This window comes from Nothobranchius furzeri, chromosome 7 (genome assembly GCF_043380555.1).
Source record: "Nothobranchius furzeri strain GRZ-AD chromosome 7, NfurGRZ-RIMD1, whole genome shotgun sequence".
In the NCBI taxonomy this organism is placed as follows: Eukaryota; Metazoa; Chordata; class Actinopteri; order Cyprinodontiformes; family Nothobranchiidae; genus Nothobranchius; species Nothobranchius furzeri.
In genome coordinates this window covers 73545662-73572114 of record NC_091747.1, presented here as the reverse complement: position 1 = coordinate 73572114, position 26453 = coordinate 73545662, and the positions used below count along the sequence as shown (strand labels likewise).

At 46.7% G+C, this 26453-nt stretch overlaps 1 protein-coding gene across 1 annotated transcript; it reads right to left on the bottom strand.

Moving 5' to 3' along the window:
• LOC107382264 (myosin-9) lies at positions 1 to 25227 on the bottom strand. Its single transcript, XM_015954344.3, has 43 exons — positions 25094 to 25227; positions 22487 to 22677; positions 22263 to 22403; positions 22032 to 22188; positions 21897 to 21924; positions 21463 to 21553; positions 21015 to 21035; positions 19566 to 19658; positions 19270 to 19333; positions 19080 to 19178; positions 17525 to 17668; positions 17319 to 17414; positions 17157 to 17233; positions 16851 to 17045; positions 16291 to 16464; positions 15918 to 16091; positions 13904 to 14018; positions 13597 to 13787; positions 13375 to 13496; positions 13232 to 13301; positions 12999 to 13159; positions 12792 to 12900; positions 9904 to 10035; positions 9601 to 9807; positions 9369 to 9506; positions 9161 to 9284; positions 8903 to 9074; positions 8618 to 8830; positions 8396 to 8540; positions 8115 to 8321; positions 7928 to 8032; positions 7460 to 7612; positions 5098 to 5346; positions 4637 to 4849; positions 4325 to 4537; positions 4057 to 4218; positions 3831 to 3959; positions 2534 to 2622; positions 2211 to 2334; positions 1895 to 2103; positions 1695 to 1803; positions 872 to 1044; positions 1 to 681 (listed from the first exon to the last, which is right to left on the bottom strand). Exons 2-43 carry the CDS (start codon positions 22670 to 22672, stop codon positions 573 to 575), a joined length of 5883 nt encoding a protein of 1960 aa, XP_015809830.3. The 5' UTR covers positions 22673 to 22677; positions 25094 to 25227; the 3' UTR covers positions 1 to 572.
• Between the last annotated feature and the right edge of the window lie 1226 nt (positions 25228 to 26453).

Below are 26453 nucleotides of genomic sequence, written 5' to 3'. Positions count from 1 at the left end.
TAGATTTGATACTCAATATATTTTATTGCATTAAGGCATCTTATGAAACATATACTAGCCTAACATCCTTGGCACAGGACATGTTGGAGAATAAAAAGCATAGAACAAAAATAAGTAGCATTTCAGAGACTAGGTATAGCCCCTGCATTCATAAGCTGCTATGATAGCCCTTCACCAGCCTCGGAGTGAAAACACAGCAAGAGAAGCATCAAACAGTCAGAACCGTACAAATCTGTAGAGAACCGAATGAGCCCGTCATAATCCAGCAGCTTTTTACACACATTCATGCAGACGCCGCTGAACCCAGACTAGTGACGGAACTGCATCGATGCATAAAAGGACAAGTGGTTACCCCTTCCCTCCCCAATCAAATCACCCCAAAGCTCAAATGTATTGAATGCAATGATTTCTGCTACAAGCACACGTTCTGATAAATGCACCCACTTAGTAGAAATAACATATTTTAAAGCCTTTTTGAGGGACTAATTCATAGTTTGTCTTTTTATGACAGTTGCACGGAAAATTGGAAGACGGATAATATTCAGTTTGCATGTTGGCTCGTGACGTTTAATTCACTGAGCTGCAGAGTCGGGTGCCGCTCCAGACGGGTCCAAATCCTCATCGCTGTCCACGCCGCCGCGACCCGTTGTTTTTCTTGTACTGAAGGGTAAGTCTGCCCGTCTGAAAATGAAGGAAAAAGGAAGTTACTCATTCCGCCTGCAGCTACAGACAGCTGGTGCACAGAAGACACGATTCACCGTGTTGCAGAGTCCTGATGCAGGTTACAGATTAGAAATCTTGTGAGCTGACGTGCTTCTACCTCAGTGTCCTCACTCAAGGCCTCTACCACCAGAGTTCTAAACGCGTTTACCTCATCTTGCCCTTCAGACTGCTGACTTCTCGGTTCATCGCGTCTGCTGACTCGGTGGCGTCATCCAGCTCCCTCTGCAGCTTCCTGCGGTACACGTTGGCCCTCGTCACCTCCTCCTCCGCCTCCTCCAGCTGGCGTTTCAGCTGGCGCATTCGATTGTTGGCTTTGTCCACCTGCAGAAGGACGTTTCATTTGGCAAAGAGAACAGATTGAGGAAGTATTTGATCAAAAAACTAGTGATGTGTCGGTCGCGAACGAACCGGCTCTAAGAGCCGGCTCTTTGAAGTGAACGACTGGAGCCGGCTCGTCATTGGAAGCCGTCCCCTCCCCCCTCCCCTTTTGCTTTGGTGAAAGCTACAGGTCAACATGTGTAACTGTGTGTCCAGACTGTCCACACACAGAGCAGTAGGGGCGGGGAAGAGGGAGGATCAGACTCCGACACACAGCAGAGCACATGCGGGCGGAGGGAGACGAGAGGGAATGAGGAGGAGGAAAAAGGCGAGAGAGGAGAGTGTGACGAAGACGGAGAGAAAATGAGCGCTAGCAGTCGGAAAGTGGAGATTTCTTAAAGTGTTCAGTTATTAAATCCATAGAAATGATAAATATTTGATATATTACATTTTTTACATTAGTAAATCATTTTACATATAGTTTTGCATTATTTTGGTTGTAAATGTACTCTACGCAAAAGAAAATCTGAGGAGCCACTTGGGAGCCGAAAGAGCCGGCTCTTTTTGGTGAGCTGAGCCAACAGAAGCAGCTCTCTAAAAAGAGCCGGAATTCCCATCACTACAAAAAACTTAAAGCCGGTGCTTGGGCTTACTTGATCTTTGTATTGCTCAGCGTTGCGCCTCTCGTCGTCGACTTGCAGCAGCACCTCCTTGAGCTTCTTCTCAGTTCGCTTGACCAGCCTGGAGGCCTGCTGACGCTCCCTGGAATAAAAAGAAAAGTACATTATAAAAAACCCAAATCACTTGTGAGAAGTTCTTAGTTTTCATCGGTGCTCAGTTCACTGCCACTCACTTAGATTCCAACTCCAGCTGTTCTTCCAGCTGAGCGATCTTGGCCTCCAGCGATGTGATGGAGGACTTGTACTTGGACTTGATGGTGGTCTCAAGCTCCTGCAGCTTCGCTTTCAGCTCCTTGTTTTGGCGGTCCAGCTGGGAACGTGCGCCCTCCAGCCGCTGGGAATTGCCGCGTTCCGCACCCAGCTCCGTGTTCAACTGCTCAGTCTGTCAGAAACGCACAAAAATAACAATTTTCTGCCCTGCTGCTATTCACTGTAGTTCAGTTTATTCACCTTCATTCGCCAACTTGTGTATTCTGTAGGTTTTCTCACCTGCAGGGTCAGTTTCTTCAGACGATCGTTAACCAGCTCAATGCTGAGCTGCTCTTCCTCCAGCTCTTCCTCCAGCTGAGTGATGCGAGCTTCCAGCCTCCTCTTCTCCTCCGTCAGCAAAGAACTGATGGAAGAAAAGACCCTCAGCCTCAGTCTACAGCGACCGTCACATTTAACTGTATAAGTTCGTCTTACAACACAAAACAAATGAATTACACCAAATCTTTGTTTCTCAAACAAAAATAATGATCAAATATTAGTCATCGGTGCCTGAATTACTTCCTTTTACATCAAGACCACAGTAAATATCATTTGGTTTGTACTTCTTGGTGTTGTTGCCGTTGATCTCATCCTGGAGCTCATCCTTCTCAGTTTGAAGCTGCCTCTTGAGTCTCTCTGCCGTGGCGTGGTCCTGATGAAGGCAGAAGGAGAAACGGGAAAAGGAGGGAAATCGTGTGTTAGAAAAATAGCTCTCCTCCAACTACGGGATGGATTTTAATAAAAAGGACTCATCAGTGGATCTAAAATGAACTTGCTGACTGATGCGAGACATGGCGGATAACTTTATTTTACTGCATTTACTCGGACAGTAAAACCACTGGTGTGGAGCTCTGGCATGAAGGTAGCTGGTTGTTTGCCGTCCTTGAAGAAGGCGGGGCCTTTACCCTTGAGGACCTGTGGTCACACTGGTGTCAGCCCATTTCTGCTTAATTGCTTCTTGAGTCATATTTAAATTTGACAACCCCCACATTTTTAGTTACGTTCAGAAAGTCCATATTTGAGCTTTATAGTGACCGCCTGAGAGCGTTTCCATGGAGACTGACGTCCATTCCCACTTAACCAACCGGCCGGTGTGACACTGAACTTTTTGGAAAGGTTAGATGTTTGATAACGTTCACGTTAGCTTGTTCAGTACCTGCGAGTTCATTAGTTCCCCTTCTACCGAATACAGCATTGATTTGAGAAATTGTGTGACGGAAATCGTGCCAAAATATGTTAATCGCCGCTAAATGTACCCATAATTCCTCTGAGAAGCTAAGAGCAGCAGTCGTGAACTGCCGTAGTTGTTAGCATGAGGCTAACAGAGTTCACATTCACCAGATGACAGTCTCTCGATAATGGACAACGCTTTTAGAAAGCAGTCAAACTCTCTTGTTTACGATCGGCCCGCTATATATATATATATATATATATATATATATATATATATATATATATATATATATATATACATATATACATATATATATACATATATATATATACATATATATATATATATACATATATACATATATATATATACATATATATATATATACACATATATATATATACATATATACATATATATATATATACATACATACATACATACATATATATATATATATATATATGTCCACTAACATCCTATGCATACATAAATTATTTTTGTAAATTTTGATGCATTTATTCCCGTTTTCTATTTAAAAGAGCTTGGGCCCTGGTTTTCATCTACACAGCTGTGTTTTTGACGGCTCAGGTGGACGCACGAGAATAGTTTTAATGGTTTTAACCTTAGAGCTTCTTCATAAATAAGGTCTAATTCTTCAGCGGCTGATCTTTTCTGAGACATACCTCCTGGAAATGCAGGAGATCTGCCTCCAAGGACTTGATCTTCTTCTCAGCCTCCTTTGCACTGTTGACGGCTTCATCTCTGGACAAACGAAGATCTTCCAGCTCTTTCATTTGGTCTTTCATTTGAGCCTGGAGAGCAGATATCAGGACTCCAGTTGAACACCTTTCTGAACAGCGGTACCTTTTCTCCTTACATGCAAGCACATGCAGTCCGTCTTTGTTTCACCTGAAGTTTCTTCAGTTGCTTCAGCGCGTCGTCTCGTGCTTTATTTGCTAGATTGATCTGTGCTCCGAGGTCAGCCAGGTCCATCTCCAGTTTCTTCCTGGAGGCCAGGGCCTGATGGCGCTGTCTACGCTCGTCTTCCAGCTCCAACTCCATTTCTCGCACCTTAAGATCAAACAGTTGAAACATAGTTTTTTTTGTATTTAGACACCGTTTTTATTCCATTTCAAATAGAATCCTTAAAAAGTCAAAGTTCTATTAGCAAACAAACCCGTTTCACTAGCTGCTTCCTCTTCTCCTCTCCCTGCTCATCTCTGCCTTGCAGGTCTCGGTCGAACTGGGCTTTCATCGCCTGCATGTTGACCTCCAGACGCAGTTTGGCATCTTCTGTGGTCTGCAGCTCGTCCTCCAGCTCCTCCAGCTGAACCTTCATCTCCTCCAGCTGCTGCTCCATAGCACGCTTTGATCTCTCCAGCTCGTGAACCTGCAGACAGTTTGTTTTTACTCCTTCTGGCCCGTGCCATCATGGTTGAAATCAACCGCAGATCAACTTCTCCTCTCAGACTATCCAGAGGCAGCTTACACTCTTGCCAGCATCATCCTTGGAGGAGACCAGGTCTTCCATCTCAGCCTTGAGCAGTTTATTGGCGCGGTCCAACTCGTTCTTCAGGTCCGTCATGGTCTCCAGCTCTCGGGCCAGTGTGAGCGCTCGGGTTTCCTTCTCCCTGGCTTCAGCCTCGGCCTTGTCACGCTCCTCGGCGTACCGAGTAGAAATCGCTTTCTCCTCTGCCAACATCTAAAGAGTTAAGAGGATTAGGATGGATTTAAGCATCTATAACCTCTATGTCGTCACTTCTCTAAATTACCAGGGCAGATTCTTTTTTAAAATTTCATTTTTACGTTTCTTTCCAATTATAATCCGGGAATAAGCAGGCTGGTTAATGAAACCTGGTTCTGTCTGTTTGTTGTAAGATGTTTGCCACGTTGGCCCGGTTGTGTAGCAAAAGATACGTCGGACATTTTTACACATTACCAAAATGTTACCTGATCAAACTTCTTCTGCTTCTTCTCCAGGTTCGACACGACCTGCCTCAGGTTATCTTGGTCCACCAGGAGGTCGTCCAGCTCCTGCTGCAGACGAGTTTTTGTCTTGTCCAGTTTGTCGTAGGCAGCTGTCTTCTCCTCCAGCTGCAGCACCTTGCTCTCCAGCTCCCGCTGAACCTTCTTGCGACCCTCCTCTGCCCCCTCCAGTGACGAGGATTCATGTTCAACTTTCTTCTTCATTTCTGCCAACTGAAGGAAGGACACGGAGTGGGACAGAGAAGATGAAGTGATGTGTGGACAGGCTGCAAGTTGTGTAGGGCTTGAGTTGATAGAGATTAAGGACTTGACACTTTGGTAAATTTTAATTATCCTTTTTCAATAGTTTTAATGTTAATTTTTAGATTCATTCAATGTTTTATTAAAAGGAGGTGGCTATTTGTACAAAAGGCATTTTTATTTTTATCCATTTAGTATTACTAGTTGTTGGGTAAAACTGAAAACGCACACTAAACCATTCTTGAGATAAATTACAATCTGTGTAATATATTTTACCAAGATATTCTGCATAGGTTTGACTTTTACAAGCAGAGCGTGGAGCTGGATCAGTGCTATACCATGAAAACGGTACTAGTTCAAGGTTGGAGCCTTGTGGAACAACTGTGGCTCAACCTTTTGGGAGTGGGGGTGTGGTGGAATGTGAGATATTCATTTGTCAGGTTGAAACTTTGTCTAGGAGCACAAATCTCAACAGAGCAGCTCAAGTCATCAGTCAGGAAACGCAGACGGAGGACTGGCCATGGCCTAATCCTCTTTCTCGTGGGTATTAGAAAGCTTGTTCACAAGAGAAAAGAGGAAAGGGATTGTTAAAAGTAAAGCCGGCAAAGTACCGACATCAGCCCAGTGAGGCCAGTGCTGCAAATATGCAACTCTGTGTCCGTATGTGTGTCCTTGTGTGTGTGTGTGTGTCCTGGTGTGTCCTTGTGTGTGTGTGTGTCCTTGTGTGTGTCTGTGTGTGTGTGTCCTTGTGTGTGTGTGTGTCCGTGTGTCCTTGTGTGTGTCTGTGTGTGTGTGCCCGTGTGTGTGTGTGTGTCCGTGTGTGTGTGTGTGTGTGTGTGTGTCCGTGTGTGTGTCCTTGTGTGTGTCCTTGTGTCCTTGTGTGTGTGTGTCTGTGTGTGTGTGTGTGTCCGTGTGTGTATGTCCGTGTATGTGTGTCCGTGTGTGTGTGTCCGTGTGTGCCCGTGTGTGTGTGAGTGTGTGTGTCCGTGTGTGTGTGTGTGTCCTTGTGTCCTTGTGTGTGTCCTTGTGTCCGTCCGTGTGTGTGTGTGTCCGTGTGTGTGTGTGTGTCCGTATCCGTGTGTGTGTGTGTGTCCGTGTGTGTGTGTGTGTCCGTGTGTGTGTCCGTATCCGTGTGTGTGTGTGTCCGTGTCCGTGTGTGTCCGTGTGTGTGTGTGTCCGTGTGTGTGTGTCCGTGTGTGTGTGTCCGTGTGTGTGTGTTTCCGTGTGTGTGTGTGTCCGTGTGTGTCCGTGTGTGTGTCCGTGTGTCCGTGTGTGTGTGTCCTTGTGTGTGTCCGTGTGTGTGTGTGTGTGTGTCCGCGTGTGTGTGTGTCCGTGTGTGTCCGTGTGTGTGTGTGTGTGTGTGTGTGTGTGTGTGTCCGTGTGTGTGTGTCCGTGTGTGTGTGTGTCCGTGTGTGTGTGTGTCCGTGTGTGTGTGTGTGTGTCCGTGTGTCCGTGTGTGTGTGTCCTTGTGTGTGTCTGTGTGTGTGTGTGTCCGCGTGTGTGTGTGTCCGTGTGTCCGTGTGTGTGTGTGTGTGTCCGCGTGTGTGTGTGTCCGTGTGTGTCCGTGTGTGTGTGTGTGTGTGTGTGTAGCTAGCTGGTAGTGTTCAGTGCCCCAACTTTGCACATGATAAACCAGGAAAATGACTTTTCCACATGGAGGTTGATGGAGCTGACCATCAGAGTTATGAGCTCCGTCTGCAGACTCGTATGCTAATGTTGGCAGTCGCTGAAGCTTTTGGGATAACTTTGTGACGCAGTGCCTAACCTGTGTATATATGTGCTGAGGATGTCCATCCTCGGTGCATTACCCTCGTTACACCCAGCCCGTCATGGCTGCTGTAACTGAAAAGGAGCTTCTGCACAGAGGAGCATTCCCCAACGTGAGATGCTGATGATGCTTAAAAGGGAACCAGAATGCAGCCCTACTTCAACACCTGCTCTCCCCTCTCCAGCTCGTCTGCTGTGCCGCTAAAATATGCAGGCTGTAAATGCCCACCTCAGATTGAGATGTTTCGGTAAGCTTTTACTGGCATTTGCACGTTGGCGACATGCAAAAGGAAGTGGAGGTGTGACACTGTGGCCTGACCTGAGCCTGCAGAGTGGAAATCTGCTTCTCCATGTTCTTCTTGCCCTCCTCCTCTTCCTCCAGCACCTCGCGCAGGTTGCTCTGCTCCTCCTCCAGCTGTTTCAGGCGGGTGGACAGAGAAAGCTTCTGACGGGTTTCCTCCTGGAGCAGCGCCTGGAGTTCAGTGAAGTAAAACAGCAACATGGCACAGTCTGAATCTTCAGATATACAAACTCGGCGGCTTTATCGTTTCTGTTCCTTTAGCACTTGTTGTGAAAGTCTAGCAGCATCTACCCAAAGATGCTGTTGGGTCGGAAGAGCTCCAGACTGGTGAGTAGATGCAAAAATGGGAAGTTTTCATATTTTCTTTACTTCCCAGCATTTTGCTCATCAATCCAGTTAGATTAATGGACATTCCTAATCTGATGTAACTTCAGATGACCAAACGTCAGACCTTCCGAAGGTCCCTCAGGTTTCGTGCGTTTATACCTGCGTGTCCTGCAGCTGAGACTCCACAGAAGACAGGTCTTTGCTGGACTTGATGTTTTTGCCCTCCGCTTGACTCAGCAGGCTGCTGGCATTGTCCAGCTCCGCCTGGTTGGTTTAGAGAAACGATTCATTAGTCTTCTTTCGCTCTGAGTGACGCTGCAGCGGTCACCACGCCCGTCATTCGTACCTGCATCTTGGCCAGCTTGTCAGCGAGCTCGTGCTTCTGTCGTTCGCTTTCTCCAAATTTGACCTGCAGCTCCTGAACCTGGGCCTCGGCCTTTTTGCGCCGGTTTTCAGACTCTCCTTTGCTTTGCGTCAAAGACTTGACCTCGATCTGCAGCTCATTCTTCTCGCTCTCCAGGGCCTGCTTGGCTTTCTCCACAGACACCTTGTTCTGCAGAGGGAACACGGTGGACATTAGCGGGGCGTTTGATGGCAGCCTCCTCCTGCCGGTGCAGCGTTCGTTACCCTTTTGGTCGTCTCCAGCTGCTCGTTGAGCTCTTCGAATGCCTGGTTGTGTTTTTGTCTCATGTCAGACATCTGCTGCTCGTAACCCTTGGCCTCCTCCTCCAGAGTTTTCTTGAGCTGAGAAACCTCGGTCTCACGTTTGGCTCTGGGTGGACAGAACAAGAACGTTAATGATGTTTTCACCTGAACACGTTGGGGAGTGGACTGTACTTGTGTAGATACCTCAGCTCCTGCTGTGCTGCTGTGGAATCCAGCGTGTCCTCCAGCTCCGTCTTGAGGGCCTCCAGTTCCTCTGCGAGATCCCTGCGTTGTTTCTCTGCCTTGGCACGCGCACTCCTCTCCATCTCCAGGTCATCCTGGAGCTCAGAGATCTGGGCCTCCAGCTCTCTAATCTTCTTCTGGGCTGCGTTCTTCGCAGCAGCCTCCTCCTCGATCCTGTTGTGACCCAGGTCCCAGTTTAGAGTCCAGCTAATTCACCGCAGACGGATCCGTCACGCTGGAACAAACCTGGCCAGCGCAGCAAGCAGCTCCTCCTCCTTCTTTGCCAGCTGAGCTCGGAGCTCGGCGATCTGCGCCTGCAGGTCCGCAATCTGGTCGTGGAGCTCCGAGGAGTCACCCTCCAGTTTTCGGCGGTTCTTCTCCAACTCCTGGCGCATCTTCTCCTCCTTTCTCAGACGCTCTGCACGTGTTCACGTTTTAGAAATTTAAACAATTGCTGAAAAGTTTTTATAGAAGAATAAAATAAAAAGCAATCCAACAACTTGCCCTCCAAGTCCGTGATCATGGTCTCATGTTTATTCTTGAGCTTCTGTAAACTTTTGGACTTTTCTTCCTCCTCGGTTAAGTTGGTGGTGAACTCAGCCAACCTGTCCTCCAGCTGTTTCTTCTCCTGAATTTACAAACATTCATTTGTTCCATCAAACATCGTTTTCTTGAATTTGTTTCATTCTCTAGTTTAAATTTCTGGTCTTACCTTGTTGAGTTTGCTGTTCTGGTCTTCCAGCACCATGATGTCCTCTTCTTGCTTCTTAAGCTTTGCATCTGTGGTGAGCTTCTCCATCTGCAGCTTCTGTCTCGCTGCTTCCTCCTCGTCCAGCTGCTGCTCCAGCTCCTGGAGGAGAACAATTCACTTTTAAAACTAATCGTCCAGTTAAAAATATGAATAAATGTTACCTCTATTTTCACATTCGGCCATCCTGACTGACCGTGATGTTCTGCTGCATCTTCTTTCTCTCAGTTTGCATCTGATTGACCCTTTCCTCCTCCTCCTCCAAACGAGACTCCAGGTCATGGAGGATCTCCTCCAGCTCCTGCTTCCTCACGGCTAAACGATTCCTCATCTCCTCAGCCTCTGCACAAAGCTCCGTCTCTGCCTGGAGCTGCTCCTGAAGAGCAGACTTCTCTGCGTGTAGCTGTTGAAGCAGAGCCGGTGAGGTCATTTAGTTTAAAAAAAAAAATCAGAATAAATAAGAATTGATCGAACACGATTCCTCCACTGAGACTCCAACCTGTTTCTGCTTAGCCTCATATTCTTTGAGCTGCTCCTCAGTCTGATTTTGTTTCTCCTTTATATCCATCAACTCTTTCTCTTTAGCAGCCAGATCCTCCTCTTTCCTGTTCACCTCCAGCAGAGGCTTCACCTGAATAAAGGAGAACCAAACATACTTCATTAGAGATGAAATGGCCTCAGTGGGCTTCAATTTGGGCAAAGACTTGAGTAACACACAATGCTATAAGCAAAGCCCTGTTTTTGGCTAGAAAATGGTTTAAAAAAGGGGGGGGGGGTGTTAGGAGGAGGGGTTACACAAAAATGTTTAAAAACCAGAGAAATAAGGTTATTTAAGCTGTTTTTTGTTGAGATCTAAACATGGTTTTCAGTGCTTATTGAACAACTTTGCTTATGAATAATTTAAACAAATTCTAATTTGTCGTCCCAAAAGCCAGTTTAGAGGACGGAGGGAGCAGGTGGGTCGGTTCGGCATCTGCGTCACGGCGGAGCTCTCAGTTTACCGGTCGGTCTTTATCCTGGTCCTCACCTCTGGTCATGAGCTTTGGGTAAGGACAGAAAGAACAAATACAAGCAGCTGAAGAGTTTTCTTTGCCAGGTGGCTGGGGTCAGCCTTAGATCAGACATTTGGGACGGACCGAGTAGAGTCTCCGCTCCTCCAAATAAAGAGGAGCTAGCTGAGTTGGTTTGGATATTTGGTGAGATGTCTCCTAGATGCCTCATACAGGGTATCCGCGGGTCCTTAAAAAGTCTTTAAAAGTCTTAAATTTGCTTTTTCAAATTTAAGGCCTTAAAAAATCCTTAAAAATGACAAATAATCCTTAAATACAGTTTCCAAAGGTCTTAAATTACCAAAGGCCCAATAAACAAGACTTTTATTTCTATAAAATTTGTGAATTTCTAGTTTGTGTTCAGAATTTTTTGTGTATGATATTTGCATAAGCAGAACCGTACACACATGGACGTAATTTTGGGGGGGACAGGGGGGACATGTCCCCCCCACCTTTTCCAAAGTCAAGTTTTGACCCCTGCACTTTTTACCATCCAAAAACAATATTACGCTAAATTAAATTGACACTGGTTGAGCTCTAGGACCAAGCGGAAAACAACCGTTTGTGTTGAAGCCTGTTTCCCATTAGAGCATCAGGTGAGGACCTTTAAAGCGCCGATGGCGCTAAATTTTCTCGTCGGGCGGTAAATACTTGATGACTTACCGCCCGGGTGGCGCCCAAGCCTTGATTGTCATTTACACACCGGCTTTCACCTACATCATGGCCGCGCCCTGTAGGAAGCCGCCGTTTTCGTTTCGCGCGCGTGAACCTGCGCGCCTCTAGCCACGTACTGCACGATTCTAGTTATAGTCACGTGAACTAAAATTTCACTATTAAAGACGGAGTGGAACCACGCTAGAAACACACAAGCACGCAGGAAGATGGCGCCACCACTGGGCTGGAATTTCTTGATGAAATCTCTGGCAAAACGCTTTAAAACTGGTGAGGAGAAGCGAGACAGTTCGAAACGGTATGAAGCAGAGAAGCGTGTGCGTAGGTGGAATGATTCTTGGCGGTTTAAAGAAGACGGGAGGCGCAATGGCTCGAGTACAGCAAAGCGGAGTTGGTGATGTACTGTGTTGTATGCCGGAAGTATGCGACGACAAAATAGAGTTTTGTTGGAACAAACAAATTCAAACTTGAATACATTATTATGTTTGTGAATGTGTACAAAATAAAGGTTTATTACATTTAAAACGGTTCAGCTGTTATTTTGACTCATTTTGGCAGCTGACCAGCGGGGCCGGTAGATTCTTAGCGGGGCCGGTAAATATTCAGAGTTACCGGCCCGGCTGGCCGGTTGGTTTTGAAGTTAATGTCCACCCCTGAGCATACTGTAAAGATCCCCCCCCCACACACACACCCCCAACCCACCCCACTCCGTGTCCCCCCACTTCTAAAGTGAAAATTACGTCCATGCGCACACATTCAGTTGGTTGTGAAAGGGGGCTATTTTTAGAGGAGCACATTAGCTGGTTAAGCTAGTGGGAGCTTGCGCCATGGGGAAGGGCAAGTTTAATGGTAACTGGATGGCTGATCCCACATTCACAAAGTGGTTAGCACCGTTTCCAGGCAATAGCTGGAAATTATAGCTTAAATTTAATTAGAAAAAATAGCTTAAATTTGGTCAAAGTGGCCTTAAAAAAGGTCTTAAAAAGTCTTAAATTTGGCTCTCTTAAACCTGCAGATACCCTGCTCGTAGGATTGGGTTTCAGGCTTGTCCTGCAGGACATATTGAAGTTGAAGTAATTGAAGTAGTAAATTGAAGTAATAATACTATTACTACTTCCTGCAGGAAGAAGGACCCTCAGGCTCACCCAGGACCCAGATTATATCTCCATGCTGGCCAGGAAACATGGGGAGGCTGCTGGGGAGAGTACGGTTAGGGCCTCCCTACTGGGGCTGCTCCCCCCCATGACTCAGACCAGAAAGATGGAAAAGGATTGTGCATCTCCAGGTGTAAAAGTTTTTCCCCTTAATCTAATTCACAAAGTACCCACAGAGGGACATCTGTGCCTTAAACTTTGCTGCCATCTACAGGTTTATGTTTATTAATGCTGGTGAAAAGGTATCCGGTCCTCAAAAAGCTGCCTCCTTCGTCAGGACTGGTGGCTCTCAGCAGCAGCAGTTTGGTTAAATGTGTCAGGAAAAATACACGACATCTAACCTAAAGAAAATGCTTCTAGACGTTCCGATTTCCAACATTTTTCTCGCTTCGCTCGTTTTCCCACTCAAATCCAAACCCAGGAGCTGTGACTGGCTGATGAGTACCGCATCCTGATGCAGCTGGATCAGACCTGTTCATGCACCCAACACCAGCGTCCATCACAGATCTTACCTTAGTGAAGAGCCTCCACCAGTGCCAGTTCCTGAGTTTCAGATAAGCTGCACAGTTTCTCTGGATGACTTTCATGGCGGTCAGCTGCTGCTGCCTCTTAGTGAAGGCTCTGAAAGTTAAAAACGTTCGCATTCGTTACACAGATCCAGGATCAGCGGAACGTTCCAACACAGAACAGCAGAAGGCACAGAGCATGTTTCTGCTTACTTGCGTGCCACGTATCCTCGGCACCAGGCCTGGAAGTTGATGATCACGTCTGTGATCTTCAGGTCCCGCTCTTCCTCCAGGTGAGCCAGGACTCCAGCCCTGAAGAACACTTTACTCTGACCGATGCGGTACAGATTTGGGTCCAGCTCCAGCGCTTTGACCTGACACGGACATTAAATGTCAGAAACGTGACAGAAAACCTTGTTCTCACGAGCTGATGGTACTGCTCTAACCATGCGCACACAGGCCTGCTTCCCATCCATGAACCCCTTTGGAATGGCACTGGGAGTGAGGATTTCATATCTGAGACACAAGCACATTAAAGTCACCAACATGTTAGTCGCATCGCACGAGTTCTAGATCGACCGCTTGTCACCTCTGTCTGAACTCCTGGAAGACGACGCGGTTGGGGAAGCCCTGTCTGCAGATACGGATCCCCTCCAGGACTCCGTTACACTTGAGCTGGTCCAGGACCAGATGGGGGTCCAGTTTGCCGGCCTGTCGGAGGCAGCAGAGACCCAAAGTCAAGTGTCTAATTCTTATACTTCACAACATTGACAGAATGTGAGGATCAGAGAAGATGTCTGCTGCTGTGCACCTTCTTCTCGTGGTTGGGGATGATGCAGCGGACAAAGTTTGGATTGGTGTTCCTCAGAGTGGTCATGAGGTTCCCCAGCTGCTCCTTGTACAGCTGCCCAACAGTGCGAAACATGCCTTTGCGGGTTTTGAACGCTCCGTGGGCCGAGTCAGACATTCCTGCCACCTTATCAAGACCCACAATGTGGTCCACTGAGGCGTCGCAAGAGAGGTCAGGAACCGTGTCAAAATGAGTTTTAATGTCCGACGGTAAAAATCGACATCATTTCTTATGTAATGAAGTGTGTGAACTCGATCCCAACACTTACTGTCTCTCCACAAGTCTGCTGTGAACTTATCTGTGGACTGGTTCAGCAAAGAGGCCACAGACTCATTCAGGGGGTCCATGTTCTTCATCAGCCATTCATCTGCCTTGTAGTCCACCTGCAGCAAGGCAGACATTCAGAATGATGGAAGACCTTCAGCGGCCCGCATTTACTACGTCTGCAAAAATTATGACAACAAATTGTGCTACTCAGCTGGGGAAGAATTGTCAAATAACTCAAGTAACGAAAGATTTAAAATTTCCTCCAAATACTACGAGCAACTGCTGACCTGGGGGTTCAGGAAAAAAAGGTTCTAGTTTTCATAAGACACCTGTAAAATATTTCAGGAGGCACGAGAAATGTTGGCTGGCCTCAAATTTCCTGCATCTCAACGATTCCAAGATTGAACTTATCCTGTTTAATCCGGTCGGATCTAGCCCATTCCAAACCCCATCTGTTTCTCACAATCTAAAAACCGTTGTGACTAACCTGGGTGTTAAGATGGATTCATCTCTTATGGGCCGTTCCCATCTGTACCGGGTCGGCCCGGGCCGGGTAGCGTAGGTTGTTTACATATCTGGGTGGCCTGGTATTTTTCCGGGCCAACCTAGGCTCATTCTCAGCCCTCTTTTCGAGGGGGTTTGCTTCAGGCCGACCAGGGCCAACACACCCACTGCTGACAGCAAATTCACACCTTCCATTAGAGCAAGCCTCTGATTGGTGGGTAGAATCAGCCCACATGGGCTTAAGACAAGGATGTGTGGAATCAACCGGGCCAGGCTGGGGCCGACTGGGGCTACCCGGCCCAGGCCGACCCGGTACAGATGAGAATGGCCCATTAGGATGGACACCCAGGTCAATGCCACCGTAAAATCCTGTTTTTTTCAACTCCGCCGTCTGTCAAAATTAAGAGCAGTTTTATCGAGGAAAAATTTGGAATCGGTTGTTCATGCTTTTATCACATCTAGGCTCGACTATTCGAACGCAATATTGCTGGGTGTCAACAAGTCAACCCTTGCCAGACTTCAACTTGTCCAAAACGCAGCAGATAGATTCCTCACACGTACTGACAGGCGCCAGCACATAACTCCAGTTCTAAAATCCCTTCATTGGTTGCCCATCACTTTCAGGGTCCAATATAAAATATTGCTATTTAATTTCAAATCCCTCCATGGTCTTGCCCCCGTGTACCTCTCTGATCTTCTTGCGATTTATACTCCCGGTCGCACACTCAGGTCCTCCAGCCTGTTGCTCCTCGAGGTTCCAAAAGCGTGTTATAAATCATGCGGACAAAGAGCTTTCTCTGTTGCCGGTCCTAAAATGTGGAACGAACTTCCAGCCGCAGTTCGACTGGCATCCTCCTTGGCAGTTTTTAAGTCTAGACTGAAGACACACTATTTTACTCTTGCTTTTAACAGTTAGCTGTTATTTTGGTTTTTACTACTCCTATTTTATCAACCATTGTAAGGTTTTTATCGGTACTTTTTTATTGGCTTGTTTCTTATTTGTTGACTGTATTTTATTGCTCTGTTTTATGTTTTTATCTCTGTTATTTGTGCGACTGTTCAGCGCTTTGGTCGGCCGCATGGACGTAATTTTCACTTTAGAAGTGGTGGTGGGGGGGGGGGGGGATCTTTACAGTATGTTCTATTGGGAAACATGCTTCGACACAAATGGTTGTTTTCCGCTTGGTCCTAGAGCTCAACCAGTGTCAATTGAATATAGCGTATTATTGTTTTCGGATAGTAAAAAGTGCAGGGGTCAAAACTTGACTTTGGAAAAAGTGTGTGGGGGGGGGGGGGAATGTCCCCCCTGTCCCCCCCCAAAATTACGTCCATGGTCGGCCGTATGGCTGTGTTTTTAAAGTGCTATATAAATAAAGGTGGTATGGTACGGTATGGTACCTATTCTTCAAGTGTTAACGCTGCTACTAGTCCAATAAAACATGATCAGGTTAAAAAACAACAACTTTCAAACCAAATGGATCCCAAGTGCATAGATACAGAAACCGTCCGACCTTTCCGGCATAGTGAAGAACGCAGAAATCTGCATCGTCCTTGAGCTTCTTGGGTTTCTTGAACTTGGGGTGATTTCCCTGCTCCTGAGCTAGTTTTTCCACAAAGGTTTTGTCGGTGGCTTTGGGGAACCAGCACTCTTCATCGAGCAGAGCCAGGATGCCCGGAGGGCCAGCCTGTGAAGAACAAACGGGACTCCCGTCAGACGATAATAAATGTTCACTTTCATGTCTAAACTCGTGCTGCAGAAAAAAGGAGCACTCCCAAAATGTGCTGAAGGCTTCTAACTACGGATCTGATGGTGCACATTTGTGAGCGTGCTGCTGTCTGAGGCCTGAGGGAGGAAAAAAAAAAGAGTTGGTTGAATCACTGTACAGGTTTCTCGATGAGGTCGATGCAGGGCTGCAGGTCGAGGCCGAAGTCGATGAAGCTCCACTCGATGCCCTCCCTCTGGTACTCCTCCTGCTCCAGCACGAACATGGTGTGGTTGAAGAGCTGCTGCAGCTTCTCGTTGGTGAAGTTGATGCAAAGCTGCTCAAAGGAGTTCAGCTGCAGGAATAAATGAGAAAATCAGTTGATTTATTCAAAAGAAAATTTCTACTACAAGCAAAGCTGCGGAGAAGGCGACAGGTGAGAGTTTCCAGGCTGGTTAACGTCGTGGACTCATCTGCCTGGATCAAGGTACAAATGAAAAACATCGCAAAGCAAACAGAGCCGCCCGATTTTATCAGCTTGGGACCACATGGCACTAATGAACCTTCATACTCATCTCTTACAGCTTTCTGCTGATGCTTCATCAGGTAGTTTGGACTTCTAGAAACCTGCACCAGCCGGTTTTCCAAGCACTAAACACTCCTGAGGACAGCCTCTAACAGACTGTCCATGTCTATCCTTGATCTTACTACGAAGTCCGCCGAAAACTCTGAGCCTGTCACCTCAAAGATCTCAAATCCAGCGATGTCCAGGATCCCGATGAAGGACGCTCCCTGTCTCTTGGTCTTGTCCAGAGCCTTGTTGATCCTCAGAACCAGCCAGCGAAACATCCTCTCATACGAGGCTTTGGCCAGAGCCTCAACGGCAAATTCTGCTTGCTCCTGGGTCTGAGCCTTCTGCACAAAGTCCCTACCGACCTGGAGAGGAAACCCAAAACCAAACATCAGACTGGTGTCACGGACGCGAGGAGGTAAATCCTAGGAATGCCAAACCGTTCAGCTGAAAGAGGAAGGAGGATCTGTGCATGCCTTGATTCTGGGAGACAGGATGGCTCGTGTGAAGTCGGTCACGTTGATCCCCAGCAGATGACACACCTTCTGAGCAGCTGCCAGCGAAATGTGGAAGCCATTTTTAAAAGGTTGGTATAAAATAGTGACAACAACAGATTATCTGTGTGTGCGCGCACATACCCGTGTCATCAGGCATGGACGCCTGGTCAGAGTTACGCTCCTTCTTGAAGGTCATGTTCCCCAACTGGAGCACAGCTGAAACCACCTTCAGCAGACCTGAGGAGGACACGCAACCAGTCAGGCCGCTGAAAAAATACATTCAGCTGGCTCAAATGTGAGAAATTAAACAAAAACAGCAGAAGTTAGGATCATTTAGCTTAAAGTACCGAGGGTCTCCTCCTCCGGAATGCTCATGATCTTAAAGGCCTCCATGGTTTCAGTGAACAGGTCTTTGTCCTGCTGTCCTGGGATGGTCACATGTCCATTGGACAAGAAGCGATACTTTTTGTAGTCCTCCAGACACAAATCAGCTGGGTTGGAAAGATGAAAAAAAAATGATTTAAGAAGATGAAGACACTCCTAGAAGGTTTAGATGTTTCTCCTGAGCTTCTTCAGTCTGAGCTAAACCCTCAGACCTCCTCCTGTCTAATGCTGATGTTTCATTTCGACTGAGATGGCTTCTGTTGCATCCCTCTCAACCCAGTTTCCTCATCGGTTGGAACTGTAAAAGGTCATCAGTTCAGACGTCTACGTGGAAGAAACCAAACAAAAGGGAGAAGTCTTCAGATTGGCTTTAAGACTCTGCTGTCCACTTACTTCTTCAGGACAAGGGACACTCTTGGGAGGAGAAATGAGTCCACAATTTGGAGAAAGAATGATAAGAAGTCATCTTTGTCAAAAATAGTAAAAGGAGGAGGCCTAAAGTTTCACTAGGTGGATCAAAACATCTTACATGTGGACCAGAACAACCCTCAGGAGGGAGGAGGTGTGAGCTGGACTGTTGCTTTAACTAAATAACTCACATTAATGAAGATCTTAGTTTAAAAGCCTGGTAGTTGGACCGTTTCAGTGTGGAGGGAGAACACTCCTCGGATCTGCTGTGACCGAGAGCCTTCATCAGGAGCCTAACCGCGCCTGGTCTAATGGGCCATTCCCATCTGTACCGGGTCGGCCCGGGCCGGGAAGCCCCAGTCGGCCCCAGCCTGACCCGGTTGATTCCACACATCCTTGTCTTAAGCCCATGTGGGCTGATTCTACCCACCAATCAGAGGCTTGCTCTAATGGAAGGTGTGAATTTGCTGTCAGCAGTGGGTGTGTTGGCCCTGGTCGGCCTGAAGCAGACCCCCCTCGAGAAGAGGGCTGAGAATGAGCCTTGGTTGGCCCGGAAAAATACCAGGCCACCCAGATATGTAACCAACCTACGCTACCCGGCCCGAGCCGACCCGGTACAGATGGGAATGGCCCATAAGACTCCATCACTGATCCAAACATGGACACTCACTTGAGACGTAAAATTAATCCGGGATTATTTTATCTAAACACAAACGTTTCACCAACGGACATTCCGACGCCGGCCGAGTAAAACACATTCAGGCAAAGCTTCCTTCCTTTGGGCCAGGCCTGTCTGGAGAGTTTGTGCTCAAATCATGGACGTGATTTTCACTTTAGAAGTGGGGGGGACACGGGGGTGGGGGGGGGGGGGGGGGGATCTTTACAATATGTTCTAATGGGAAACAGGCTTCAACACAAACGGTTGTTTTCTGCTTGGTCCTAGAGCTCAACCAGTATCAATTTAATATAGCGTAATATTGTTTTTGGATGGTAAAAAGTGCAGGAGTCAACACTTGACTTTGGAAAAAGTGGGGGGGACATGTCCCCCCTGTCCCCCCCCCAAATTTACGTCCATGGCTCAAATAAACGTGCGTGCTCGCTCGTTCTCACAGCGCAGCTTGTCTCCTGCTCCGGTCAGCATGTAGTAGAAGATGTGGAAGCTCCTCTCCTCTTTAGCCTGTCTGATGGCTCGAGATTTCTCCAGAAGATCTGATGTTTTAGTCAAAGGTTAATACTTCCATGTGCTTGTTCTAGACCTGCTGTGTAAAGGTCTTATCCAGTACGTCTCTGAAGAGGATACAGGTTTCGATGTTGGCCCCGACGATGTATCCATTCACGTCAAAGTTGATCCGGATGAATTTGCCCTTAAATGGAAGAACAGCAGGTAAGGTGAGGTGAGGTGGGCTAAGATTTAGTTTAACCAAGAGTGACTTTGGAATGAAAGCTTGCAATCCAAAGTGAAGCATGAAATTAAAAGATGTTTATGACGACTGGCTGCACAGATCTGTCATCAGTTCACATTTAGGGATTTCTCCCTTGATCACACATTCACAAAAACAGCTGATTCTGATGGAGCATCCTCTTAGTGATTCTTACAAATCTGGAGGAGTTATCATTCTTGACGGTCTTGGCGTTGCCGAAAGCCTCCAAGATGGGGTTTGCTTGCAGCAGCTGCTTCTCCAGTTCTCCCTGATGGAGAGAAGATAGATCAGACCTAATCTAAACTTCCGTCACGCCTCAGCTCAAGCAAGCAGGGCTTCATGTCTGCGCAACGGCTACAAGGTGTTCAAAGACAAAAGAATGATCTGCGGGCACATCATCGCCGACACGTGCAAGCAAGCCAACCCAAGAATAATTCCAGTAGACAGCACGCCCACTCCCAGTGCTTCCATGCAGGCTTAAGCAGAAGAGGCTCAGCAGTGCGGGCTAGCCCAGACGCTCACAGAGAGCATTCATTAATGACACAGAACAGTCATCAGAGCTGGTGGGTGCAGAGAGAAGCTTCAGATCAGGGGCGGATCTATAAGGGTGGCATAGGGTGGCAGTTGCCACCCTAAAAGAAAGCCTTGCTACCCCTGCTGCCACCCCAGCTGGCAGCTATAAATTCAAGAAAAATCAAAGTTTTTCAACTCTCTGGCTCATAAAGACCTATTTGCAGTCTCCTTTGACAGAGAAAAGACTATGAAGCTAGACTGTACTCAGCATTGAATCAAAAAGGGCAAAATCTTTGGACCTTGATGAATGTGTAAATTGTTTTGCTGAGCAACATGGAAACTGCCACATTCAGCTGTTGTAGGAAGAACATAATTTTATTATGCGTTTTATTTTCGTGATGGGCCTTTAAGCTTATTAAATGAAGACCCAAAACAAATGAATATGTAAATCCTGGGAAAAGAAAAAGGAAAACGTGTTTGTGTGTGTGTGTGTGTGTGTATGTATGTATATATATATATATATATATATATATATATATATATAAATATGTGTGTGTGTATATATATGTATTGCCACCCTAGAAAAATGTTTGCCCCTCTTCTGCCACCCCATGAATAATTTTGTAGATCCACCCCTGCTTCAGATGAAACAGCTGATCTGTGCTCCAGGTTTAAAGAATTAAACCATCATGTATGAACATGCATGTGGAATACATTTTAGATCTTTGTTTAGTTTATAACTCCTGATAAAAAAGCTCAAATCTCCTCTTCATTTCTGACTCCATGCCATTTTGTGCGGACGCTGATCAAAATGGGATTAAAACTACCGACGCTTCATGTGGAAGCACTCGAAAAAGGACAGGTTGTGGTTTTACAGAGGAAAACGAGTCGTTTTGGTTTTCGCACTTCTCTAGTTTTTTTGTTCAGGTTGTGATGCAGTTGTGAGCTCAGCCTTGAGAGAAAGGGGATCTGAGGCTGTGACTTCATCAGCAGGAAGTGAGTGAGTCGTTTTAAAAGCCACCAGCTGACCCCGACCCAGAGGCCACACACACAGACAAGTGCACATTTTCGGTTAGTGCGAACACTTGTGGAGTCAGAGAGGGGAACTCACATGTGATAACACGGCACTGCCCTGGAGAGAAGGTGAGAAAAACAAAGAAACACTCAACAAGTTTCAAACAATTGTGACATCACTGGAGCGGCGACGTGGCGCTAACCGACAGCTTATAATGAAAATTTCTATGTAGGTTATCATGTCACATCTTGAGAAAACAACCCACACATTAGAGTAGTAGCACACACGCACGCGCACACACACGCGCACGCACACACACACACACACACACACACACGCACACACACACACACACGCACACACACACACACACACACACACACACACGCACACACGCGCACACACACACACACACACACTTTGCTTTACTAGGAAATGCAGCACGTCTGGGCCTGAAACAGGAATGTTCCAACACACACACACACAACACACACACACACACACACGATGGAGCATTTCCACTCTCGAGTTGTGTTTTACTAACCTGGTCCTTTTTAGACTTGGATGAAGCAACGTGTGCAAGATACTGAATGACTTTCTTTGTGTTCTCCGTTTTGCCGGCTCCAGACTCCCCACTGCGGGGATTAAATCATAAAAATATGTTAAAAACCATGTCCAAAACAGAAAAGTAAAAAATCTTGATCATAAATATCTTCCTGGATGGAATTTGGAGAAATGGCTAACGGCTAGTCCTAGCATAGCTACGCTAACATGAACTGCTACCTTCTTAAAACACACCAAAAAAATCTTTCACAGTACCTCATGAAAACTGTTTAAAGGCACAAGTACACCAGTCTTGGCTGTTCTTAGACTAGCCGTTAGCTTATCAGTCCCATAGAACGTATTCTCTAGTTCACCAAGCGGAGGCTGTTCGTGAAGCTTTTGACAAGAGCTGAGAAGATAATTTACGAGACTTACGTGCAAAGGATGGACTGATCCTCCCGATCTGTTAGAGAGAGAAGTTTCGGTTCATGAAAGATGAAGATGTGCTAAAGTTCAGTCGTTAGCTAACGGTAACATCATGTATAACGGGCGCGGTTTACGCCGTCTCACCCTGCATCATGCTCCTGTAGGCCGTGTCTGTGATGGCGTAGATGTGGGGGGGCATCTCATGTCTCTTCTTGCCCTTGTACATGTTGACTATCTCCTCGTTGTAGATGGGCAGGTTCTTGTAGGGGTTGATCACCACACAGAACAGACCGGAGTACGTCTGGATCACAGCGGGATGGCAACGTTAGAGAGAACCTCTGAATCCGGTGAGCAGCAACGGATCGGAACACTCACGTAGATGAGTCCCGAGTAGTATCGCTCCTTCAGGTTGTGCAGCACGGAGGCTTCGTTCAGGCAGGTGAGCTCTGCCATGTCCTCCACCTTGCTGAATTTGGGAGGATTCATTTTCTGGATATCATCTTTGTTGACCTTCACCTAAGATTTAAATAACCAAGCAGGAGGTTTGCCATTTGCCGCAGACAAGACTCCAGAAACACAAATTGAGGTTTGATCCTCACCTTCTTGCCAGAGTCCGACAGCTCCACCACACACTCGTCTCCCTGCTCCTCCTTCAGCGAGCCGGCTTCGTAGCCCACCTTCTCACTGGGAACCCACACCAGCTTCTTGGAGGCCCAGTCGGCCTGAGCCAGGGGGTTGTTGACCTCGCTGCGGTCCCCATACAGGAACTTGTCTGCATCAGTCATGGTGGCTGCAGGACGCAAAACAGAGTTTAATCAGATGAGTCAAGACAAAAGAAAATAGACTAGTAGTTAGCTCATCAGTCCCAAAAAGAAACTCCATTTCTCTAAACAAAGGCTGTTCAGGAAGCTACACAACAGGTAGGATCATTATTTATAAATTTTACACGTGAACACCACAAAAATCACCATTTCTATTTAATTCAGGCAGTTTTAGATTCTCAAAAGAAGATTTGATTGTAAAATCTACTCGATGCTCCACCCGGCGTCTGACGCTCAGGAATTTGCCACCAGGTTTCTGTGTGTGTGATTAGATCAAATTGCTTCATATCTCAAATCTAAAATTACCAGAACTTTGCAGTTTCCTGAAAATAAATCCCTAAATGTTGATGAGTCAGAGGGACTGAACAAAAACATTCGTGCTCAGGCAGGAACCAGGGCTGCTTGGCGATGCGGTCAGACTGGGGTTTTAATTCAAATCGGCATCTAGATGAAGATTTCTGCTACAGGAGAGCGTGGGAGGAGACCGCATCAAAGATATGATCATAACGCAGACATTCTGCAACCACTAATGACTTTTCGGACGAGCTAAGCGTTTAGGGTCTCAGAAACAACGTGGCTGTGGCCGAGACTCTGGGCGCAGATGGCCTTAGCTCTGGGTCTATTCTGACTCACCAATAATCAGACGTGTTCGGCTTTATCCGTCGTTTTCCTGTTAGCCGAGTGTTTTTGTTACATTAGAGAGGCTGTTGCCTGTTGAAACAGAGGATTAATCATATTTAGCACAGCTGAAGAGCTTCGGTGTATCTATACTGGGAGCTGTTATTACTGCAGACTCAAATCACCCTGAGGTGTCAAGTTTATATAATGACTTTGAGCTCCTCGTGTACACACAGAGCTGAGGCGTGTGCACTCCGATCCACAAACACGGGAGGCACGGGACAGGTTTGGACACATCTTCTAAAACAGCTGTTTGAAGTTTTCCACTGAATCCTTCTGAGTGAACACGGAGCATCTTTTATCCAAAGCTGGTTGGAATGAGACAACACTCCACACAGATGACGCTCCACAGCTAAGGTCCATTAAATTACTCTTTTTAAGTCTTCAACACGACTCTTCTTCCTCTCCATTTCCACGACATTCCTTCTTCACCTTCTCATTATAGAGAATTCCACAAATTCCCAACCCCTCATCGTCATCTTCAACCATCCGTTCACTTTTCAAACTTCCAGAGCTAATGAGCAGCCTTTGTGTCCTGCTCCGTGTTCCTGGCGTTTGCTGTTCAAACTGTAAGAAGGTTCTGATGGAGACCCTTGGATTGGTGCTTTGGAGGTGGAGGAATGTTGGAGCAGGTCTGGGCACATGCCATATCCAGACCACACCCTTACAACCCCTCCAGCCCCACATCAGATAAAATTCTATGTTCTGGACGGTCAGCTGGGTCCTTGGAGAACAAATATTTATTCAGATGAGCTACTTCCACGTATGGATGATGAAAGAGTGTGTGTCTGTGTGTGTTTATAGAGTGAGGGATAAAGGGATCAGTGCACAGGGTGTCATCTGTGTCTCCCTTAAGTTCATTATGAGCTCAGACTCTTGGAGATCAGAGGGAGAGGACTGACATCCTGCAGCGTCCAGATCACCAGCACCGACCCAGAAACGCTTCATCTGTGTGAGAACTTGTGATGCTTCATGAGGGTTTGTGGTTTTGCTGCTGCTGAACTAACTTCTGCAGGAAGTTACACAAACTCTCCCGCAGCTCTTTGAAACGACTAAAGGAGCTGCTGCAGTCTGCTAAGGGTGTGTGCACGGTCTGCACCGCTAATCCTTTGTGCTCCTTGGCACGTTTTCTGCAGCATCACCACTGAACTGATCTCGGCTGTTTGCCAATCTGCTTCTTATCCTGGCACACGCTCGCCCGCACGCACACACACACACACACACACACACACACACACAAGACTGGTGTGAGGTCCTCTTGTCCCTGCAGACTATAATGAAGCAGGTCTTGTTTGTGATGATGAACCTAAAGAGGAAGACTCATTTCACAGAAGTCAGGCTCGGCCTGAACCCGGCCTGGCTGAGGAAGTCCGTCACTGATTGTAGATAACTGAAGCCACAGACCAGCCCTGCTTGCTGTCTGAGCACCAGAACCAGAACTGGGCTCCGCTCATTTCAGGACTAAACTGATGCTCATCCCATAATCTACACATGCCTGTAGTAACCAGAAACCAGCATCTTCTGGTGTCACTTTAGGTGTTAAGTGAAATAAATTCTTTCATCTCAAGTTTGCACCAAATTTAGCTGAAACGGTTAAAAAAAGGGTTGTTGGCTCTAAACATCCTCTGACCAGAACACCTGGAGCAGGTGAGCTGCAGAAATCCCCATATTTAAATGTCCCTCCTGCAGGAGAAGAAACCCACTCACCTGGATCTCAGCAGCTGAGTTCTTCCTGGTTCCGTCTCTGCTCTCGGTTCCGGCTGACGTCTCGATCGGTGTCCCCTAGAGCCAAGAGAGCCCGTCTAACTGTTCGGAGCCCGACTTTAGCCCGGATGGACTCCGCGCGCCGCTCAGCTGCTCACTTTTTATCACTTCTCAGGTGAGCTCGTGGCCACGCCCACCTGTCGGCGGCTGCGCGCGCTGCTTTCAATGGCATCACGGAGCACGGAAGGGATTTCTGCACAGGGGTGCTTTTAACTCTCACTTTTAACTTACTTTTAGACGCGTTGGTGAATGTAATAAATCACAAAACACGGAAACAAATTACGTGTTGCCAGATAAATGCAGCTGAATGATTACCTCCAGTGTATAAACACACCTCTATGCACCGAAACACACACCGAATATTCAAATGAGACAGAAAGGGGAATAAAAAACCAGCGAGCCCGTTTTTCCGGTTCCCAATGGGCTTCAAAAACGTGGTTTCGTTTTATCAAAAATGCTTAATTTAATTTATGGTGATTTGTGACATTCGTACTGCGCAAAAATTCCTCAAAAAAGTTTTTTTTTTTAACGGGCATACATTTAAAAAGTCAGTCCCAGTATTTAAAACTCTTAACCTTTCTGATGGAGTCCACATAGAAACATCTGCAACAGCTGGAAGCTCTGACACCGTTCTGTTTATGGGGTTCTAACTAGTCCATCAATTCCAAATATCAAAATCAGGGGCGGTTCTAGGCCAAATTTTCCAGGGGGGCCACAGTGGGGCCAGTATTTTTTCATGGGGGCGCAAGAAAAAAAAGGGGAAAATTAGGGCAATATCAAAATTCTTTTTTGTCGTCGCCATATGACTAATTTTGTGCTTGTACACAATTTTGCCAAAGGAAATTCATTGATGTCAGGAAAATAAACTGTATTGCTTGCCTTCGTCTCTCAGCGTCTTTTCCGTTAGTTGTCCTCAAGAATTTCTTTGGGTCCCATTTAAACTATTCTTAATCTTTTATTCAAAAATCCACCGGGTAAACAGTTCTGTCCACAGAGTGTGCTGCACTCTAAAGGCTCCGTGTGAAACGCTGCAGCGCATTAGTTCCCGTCTCCGAGGCAGCGCGGGGGGAAAAATCCGATCTCTTCAGCACAGGGGCCATAACAGGGGCCAGGGCCAGTTCTATAGGGGCCCAGGCCCCTGTTTAAAACCGCCAATGATCAAAATAAAAGACTCGGGTTAGCTTTTTTCGCAATGAAAGATTTCTGCAGAAGAGCTAATCCTCTACATAATCTCCTACTGCTCCACCTCAATGTTCCCGATCGTTGTTCTACAAAAAGATCCATTTCAGACTCATCTGTCCCA

Excerpts from the sequence above, each read along its gene's own strand:
- LOC107382264 (XM_015954344.3), bottom strand. The coding sequence starts at position 22,672 with ATGACTGATGCAGACAAGTTCCTGTATGGGGACCGCAGCGAGGTCAAC. Across the intron at positions 22,404-22,486 it reads TGTCGGACTCTGGCAAGAAG|GTGAAGGTCAACAAAGATGA; the intron begins GTGAGGATCAAA and ends TTTAAATCTTAG. Across the intron at positions 5,347-7,459 it reads TTTCCACTCTGCAGGCTCAG|TTGGCAGAAATGAAGAAGAA; the intron begins GTCAGGCCACAG and ends TCCTTCCTTCAG.